General features: G+C 25.5%; 1 protein-coding gene across 1 annotated transcript in view; it reads right to left on the bottom strand.

Moving 5' to 3' along the window:
• Positions 1-352, bottom strand: part of LOC100796050 (U-box domain-containing protein 4) — a gene marked incomplete in the record, with an annotated part of 2,945 nt that extends 2,593 nt beyond the window's left edge. Inside the window, 1 exon segment of the mRNA XM_006606949.4 lies at positions 1-352. Coding sequence (XP_006607012.2) covers positions 1-61 — 61 coding nt within the window.
• Positions 353-8,124: the final 7,772 nt, after the last annotated feature.

Raw genomic sequence — 8,124 nt, 5'->3', positions numbered from 1 at the left:
CGTCGTTGATGCGGAGTTCGGTCAAACTGCGCCCCATGTAAGTGTAACCTTCTGTTCCCATCGGACGACGCGGAGGTTCTGGAGAAGGGGAGAAAGGGGAAGCTGTTGGAGAGTTGCCAGAAGGGAAGTATATGAATGGGAGGGGACTGGGATAACATATTTACATCTGTATCCCAACCTTGGCCTCTGGGGCTGACACGTGCACTTATTAAGATTGATTTTACCAAATTCCAATCCCGCAAGCACGTGCGACAACTGTTCCTTACTTCCTTTAAACGCGTGCGTACGAACATCGTTTCTCGATGAAGCGTGTTGTTTTTCTGGTGCTGTGTTGAAAATTACTTAAAAGGTCCGTTCAAGATAGGTAATATTTTATCACTTCTTATAAAAGAATGCATTGGAACGCAGGTCCTTGGATTTCAACGCTAAAACAAATACAGCCTAAATTGATAGAGTAAATAACATCTGAAGTAGATACTGTTAGGATTTTTAAGAAACTATACTAACATGTTAGTATTTACATTTAGTGAATAAGGTGAAGAAGATAAGAAAAGAGAAAATGATTTTATATAGGAGAGGGGACATTTATATTTTGGAATATAGATCTAGAATGATTATAGTATTATAGAAATTTTGGTTCCTCTCATTTTCATCTACGATACTTGTGTGAAATAGCAAAATATATTTAATAAAATAGTGTGTAAATATAATGCTAATTTAGTATTTTAATATGTAACTCTTTCCATTTTTTTCTCTCTCAAATTTAATGAATCATCACATTATCAAGGAGTCTGATTGAATATACATTTTTTTTTATAAAAAAAAACTATATTTTTAAATTTCTCAATTATTCTGACATCATCAAGTATGTTAGTTAACTGAAGATTTAAAAACATAATTTTAAAAAAATAAAAATATGTGACTATTTAGTTTTCTTAGTGACTAGATAAACTAATGGACTATTAATGTTGTTATTAGATCGTTATTTAAAATTATTATTAATACTTAGCAAGAGAAACTAAAAAAAATACATTTCAAGAACTAAAATCAAGACAAAAATCTTTAAATGATTAAAGAAAACTTTATTTTATAGGGAAAAAAAAACATATATAATACAACTACGATGACAAGTATCATTCAATAAAATTCATTTCTTATAACACGGGTATCATACATTATATCACATAAAACAAATACATGAAACCATAAATTACAACTAAGTTATAAAGGAGAACTTCGGACTTGAATCTCAAAGTTTTTCCCTCCTTCTCTTCTTTTATCTTCTCTATTCTTTCTATTTGTCACAACTAAACATAATGTCTTACTCTCTCCCTTCTTATAACACTTAGTTGGGTAAGGATTTGGATGAGCCTAATCCCTTACTGGACCTTAGATACACTCTTAGGTTCTATCATCTTGGTCTCACTAATTTCTAGCGTTAGAACACCACAACAACAATAATAACACCGATAATACAATAATGATAATAACATAACAACAGTATTAGCCATATTAAAAATAATATCAACAAATATAATATAATATAATAATAAAAATGATAATAATAATAAAAATATTAATAATAATACCAATGATAATAATAATAATAACACTAAATAAATACACATAGTGTGTGTGCACACATGAACACACTCACAATCTTACAACATATGCACATGCTTGGGAAATAGTCAATAATATAATATAACAACAATAAAGATATACAAACTATATAACAATGCAGTCTTAGAAGATTAAATTATATTCCTAATACTTAAAATTTAGGATGTTACATTCAGTCATGAGTTTCACAATTTTTTTACTTTTAAATGTTTCAAACCTTGAAAAGGAGAAAAAAATTACTCTTTTCCATTGGCTTTTATATATATATATATATATGTGTGTGTGTGTGTGTGTTTAATAAGAACTGTACCTGCCAAAAATGATAGCAATGCAATTTTCCTATAAGCAATCTTTTCACTTCGAAGTATTCTCTCTAAGTATTCAACTATTCAATTCTCCAAAGGTATTGTAAAAGCTACTTCGAAGCCTCAAGTCATAACTCAATGCTAAACAATAAATAAACATAATAAATAAGAATTAACCGTGTCATTTCTGGTGTAAGAACATTTTTTATTTCCAAATCTAGTGAAATATATTGAGCCATGAGTTTCATAAGTTTTTTCTTTCGGTCAGTTACTTTCAAATGTTCCAAACCTCGGAAGAGAGCAACAAAATACTCTTTTCCGTTGGCGCATATTCAATCCATTCACGTATGTGTGTGGCAAACATATACTTAATGAGAGAAAGAAAAATAACTATAGGTATGATAAGTGATATAATGTGAGGAGAATAATTGATTATAAAAAAATATCAACGACATTTTTGGAGTGGAGAAGTCTTCACCAATCAATTAATACTCAGAAGTTTTTGTATTATTGTTTAATTACACATTAGTATGAATAATAAATTTGTTAATTTTTATATCATCTTTATTGTTATTTATAAAATCTAATTACCGAATTCATCAAGATAAATAAAAAATGATTATTTTAGTTTATTACAATAAATTTATGTTAAATTTATATTTTGTTTCAAAACAACCAATTTTAGTATTATTTCTCTTTCTTTTCAAATTGTTTGTGAAGTACAATTAATTAAGAATATTTCATTCTAAAAATAATTAATGCTAAAATATTATAAATTATTCTTATAAAATGAAACTAACCCTTTGTGTTTTATAAATAACAACAAAGATTGTAATAATTACTTAAAAGTTATATCTATTATAATTTTTTATTGATTAATAATGTAAATATTTTTTTTATAAATAAAAAAAATTATATGAAATTGATTGATTATGCAAAACGCAATTTTTTTTTTAACTCAGCAACTTTTCTTGGTGAAGATTAAATTTTAATCGTTTAGCGTGATAAACCTAGGATCACTTGATCGGTTGATCCTATCTTGTGAAAATTTGTATTTAGTACATTAAAATAATTAAATTCAGTGGGGAAACAAAATAAATGGAGGTAGCCGAGTAGTCTCAGTTGTCCAATAAAATAAATTGTATTGCTAGCGTAGGAGAAGTGAAAGCCAATAAAATAATATATGGAATTATATGCAAAAAATGAAAAATGAAAATGAATGATGGAAAGCAAGGTGGAAAGAGAAAAAGGGTTATGTCATCCAACATCCGTTGTTTTCTTTTAATATAATAAAGGGATATTGGTTTTAATAGAGATGAAGTACTTTTGTCAGTATATCAAACATTGATATCAATAGATGGAAAATATAGGAATCCTATTACATTTTTTATATATATTTTATTTTAATATTTTGTTTAATTTCTGATTGGAATTTTTTAAGAATTAAAAAAGTTACGAATCAAGTTTATTTAATATAAAGTGAGATTTATATTATTTCGTGAATTTTAATAAATTTTAGTTCATAATAAAAAAAGAAGTATATATTGAATAGTGTGTTAAATGTGTTATTAACATTTTTCATCAATAAATAGATTGAGTATCTGACTTCATTTGGCTTTTTATTTGTTTTTAGTTTTAGTTCTTGCATTTTTTTTAAACAAACAACTCTTGTTACCAGAAGTATTCATGCTTCAATTTAGACAAATTTTAATTTTTAAGTAAAAAAAATCCAATCCGATTATAAATATATATTGCAGTTCAATTTTGGATAATTTTAAATATAATATTAAATTTGATTCACTTTATATTGATTAAAATTAATTTAGATTAATTTAATTTGGTTTTTATATCTTTGTTTCTAAGCACGTAGTTAATATTAAATAAACTTGTACCAGAAAAATATTAAATAAATCGAAAATGCTCAATGATATAATGAAGATTGATTTAAACTTTAAAGTATTAAGTATGACATCTAAATTATAATATTAATCAAAATATAATGAAATTTCTTAAAAAATAAATATTAAAATAACTCAATATATTGATGATTGGTTTAAGTGATACATGGTTAATTCTCCTTAATTGAAGTCTTGAATTCAACTTATGTGCATGAAAAAAAAATCATTTTCGAAGAATTTAATTTACCATGTTGTAAATGTTCGCAACTAAAAAAAAAACAATTTTCCATATAGGATACTTAACACGTCTAGAATAAACGGGAACTAATACACATCCCAATATTGAAACACAAGTAATATATGATACTTGTACTTGGAGTATAAATCAAAACTAATACATATCCCATTAAAACACAAGATAATGAAATTATGAAAAAATTGTATAATTTTATAAATTTCCACTTAATACAAATATGAGTCGCAATGTAATTTCATAATCAAAATTATGTATGTAAAATACATTATAATACATCCTATATTATTTAGTTTAGATTTGATTAGGCCAGCTCATAAAATTACATCCGTTTTGATGAATAAAAATTTTTTTTTTTTTGGTTAGAAATCATTTTTGTTTTACTTTTTGACTTAAATATATTTTTAATTATTGATAAATTAATGATTTTTTCTAATTCTTAATAATTATTTTTTTACATTGAGTCTCTAATAAAAAAATTATTTTTTGATTATTTTAGTCATCTTAATATATGTATTTTTTTTAGTTTTTATAATATTTTATTCATTTTATATATTAGTCCCTTTAAAAAATATTTTAGAAACTACATATTTTAGGAACTAACTAGCTTAATGTCTCGTGTCCTGCATGATTATTAAATTTATAATTTTTTTATATTTTATAACTTTTTAATGTATTTATTTATTAAATTTAATTAATAGAAATATATTAATAAAAATGTATACTAGTATATATATATATATATATATATATATATATATATATATATATATATAATTAACCATATTAATACATAATAAAATGTTAAATGTTATAATCAAAATTTTGTATGATGTATATTATATTTTTATATATGTGCATCAATTTTGTGTTTTTATAAAATTTTGTACTTCATAAAAAATGTAATTTTATTTTATATTTAATATATTTTCTATATTTTCTATATTTTTATATTAATAAATTTATATATTGTTAATTGAAGAAATTTGAACATTAATCAAATAAGTTAATTTAAAATATAAAAAACTTCTTTAATTGAATAAATAAGGAAAAAATTATTTGAATTAAAATCTTGTTCCAAATGGGTGAATGTTATTATTTCAAATGTTCTTTTGCATTTGAACATATTTTTTATTGTTTAAATATGATTCACAAATTCAATATTTTATTTTTATATTTCATTTTTATAATTTTTAATTACAACATACAAAACTGATATAGCATACAAAACATGCTAATAAAGATAAATTGTTAACAAAAAATACTAAAAAAGAATGAAATAAGTTCATCGATGATCTATTTTTCGTGTACATTATTAAGTAATATTAGAATCATTATTAAAAATGTTAAAAGAGAAATGAAATGATTGATTAAGAATAAAAATTCTAAAAATAGAATTATTTTAATTTAATAGAATAATAATTGAATATTGCTCTAATAGAATGAATAATAAAATTATTAAAACAAATGAATAATAAAATAGAATCTATTTAATAATATTAATTTGAATTAATAATTAAATTAAATAATAATATTTAATAATTTTAGAGGGAATAAGAATGAGGTTATCAAGTGATATCATCCTATAAAATCAAATATAGATAATAGATAAATAACAAATAATGAACCATTATAAACGAGCAAATATGATGTTGGGAAGAAAGGGAAATATGGTGTGCAAAAGAACCCACTTCGGTATTATTCTTAATTAGAATTTGAAAATATTTATAATTCAAGGGTAGTAAAAGATGTGTGGGCAAAAGATGTGTAGAATTATTATTCGTAAAGCTTCTATTGATTTAAAACAAAAATGTGAAACATGTATTCAAGCAAAACAACTTAGAAAGGGTTTTACTACATGTATTGAAAGAGAAACTAACTTGCTTGAATTGGTTCATAGTGATGTATGTGATAATAATGATGTGTTATTAACACGCGGTGGTAAGAGATACTTTATTACTTTCATTGATGATTTCTCCAAATATTGTTATGTGTATATAGTTAATCACATGAGTTGTTTGATAAGTTCAAAGAATATAAAACAGAAGTAGAAAATCAATTAGAAAGAAAAATTAAAATTCTACATTCTAATAAAGGTGGAGAATACACATCTTTAGACATGAGTACTTTTTGTGAAATGCATGATATTATTCATGAAATGACACCTCCATATGCTCCTCAATCTAATGGTATTGCGGAAAGAATGAATCGTACCTTGCTTGATATGGTGAATGTTATGCTTGTAAGTTCTGGTTTGCCAAAAAATATGTGGGGTGAAACTTTATATTTTGCATGTCATATTCTTAATAAGGTAACTTATAAATTTTTTGAAAAAACCCCTTATGAGCTATGGAGAAAAAGAAAATCAAATCTAAAATATCTTAAAGTGTGTGGGTGTCTAGCAAAGGTTAACATCCTTATTAATAAGAAAAGGAAAATTGGACCAAAAACTGTTGATTGTGTTTTTTTTTGGATATTTTTTGTATAGTATTACATATAGATTCTTGGTTGTTAATTCAGAAGTGTCCAAAATTTCTAATGACACTATTATGGAATTTAGAGATGTCACTTTCTTTGAAAATATTTTTCCTTTGAAAAATAAATTGTCTAAATCTATTTGTGGTACTTCTTGTTCTAATTTATCATCTTGTAGTAATGCTAATAAGGACGTTGCTTTTGAACCTAGGAGGAGTAAAAGGTCAAAAAACAATATTATGGATTTGCTTACAAAAGGTTTGACTGCGCCAACAAGTATTTGAGTCGTCGAGGGGAATGAGACTAAAGCTCATTATTTAGTTACAATAATGGACACTCGTCTCCGTACGATTGGTGATCCCATAAATGAATTTTAACAGGTAACAGTGAAATTGTTTGTTGATTAAAGTATACAAAAATACAATTTTGCAAAGTTGTTCCATTTCTCATTCCTATGACGATGTGTATTATAAATTGTGGCAAAATTAAGATTGAGGTATTTATATATGTGTACCAAAAAAATATGTCTTAATGAATTCGATGACAATCGTTGTAGGGGTGAGGTCACAAACCACCATTTGAGGATTCACTTAGTGAGTGTGGTGGTGGAACCGCCAATGTGAGATATGAGCTAATCTCTAAGTAACACTCACAAAACAAGATATATGTGTAAGGTCATGTAACGTGAATTCGTTGATTAGAACCTAAATGAACATTAATATTGTAGGAGTTGTGTACTAAAGACTGGTTAAAGAAGGTATAGTTCAAGATAATTAAGTTTCTATATTTTTCTTGGTTGGAAGTTCATAAACACTAAGTATAAGACACGTTGCACATACACATTAACTTGCATGTAATAAGATTGTTTATAATTGGTTTGTTAACATTCAAAAGGTGACAATTTTTTTTAAGATACTAAACTTGGGCTGTATCTATATATATCTCTATCTTCCTTTAGCCAGAAACACAACTAGAAAAATAATTTAAAATTTTTTCTTCATTTTCTTATAAAAAATTATTTTTTGAGAGCAAGAGCATTGAGTTCAAAAGGTTTGAGGATTCTTTCGCTACATACGATCGAAATCAATAGGTTGTCGTATCTTGGGAGATGAACGCAATCAGATTTTTCAACTAGTATAGTGAGAACGTTTTCTCTGTAATGATAACGTTTGCACGTTTTAATCCAAATTATTTAAATTTTTTTTTTTAAAATTATTTTTCTTTATACTTATTGTATGTCATTTTACTACGGTTGTTTTGTTATTTAGTTTAAGGCTTTGGAGCTTCTTCTCATTTATTCTTTTTTTTTTCTAACACATTAGTCAAGAGAAATCTATCTTTTGCCATGGCGAGTATTAGTCAGAGGCACATTCAAGGTTTATCAAGCTTGCTGGGTTTCAAAGCTTGCATAGCTCCGTTTGACTATTTAGGCACCCCTATTTTTAAAGGCAAACCGAAGAAGCTGCACTTGAGGGCTATTATAGATGAAGTCAAGCAGAAGCTCACAGCTTGGAAGTGGAAGCTTCTTTCTTTGATGGGGAGACTACAACTAGTGAGATCAGTGATTGAA

This window comes from Glycine max, chromosome 14 (genome assembly GCF_000004515.6).
Source record: "Glycine max cultivar Williams 82 chromosome 14, Glycine_max_v4.0, whole genome shotgun sequence".
NCBI classification, from domain to species: domain Eukaryota; kingdom Viridiplantae; phylum Streptophyta; class Magnoliopsida; order Fabales; family Fabaceae; genus Glycine; species Glycine max.
This window is presented reverse-complemented; position numbering and strand designations above follow the sequence as displayed.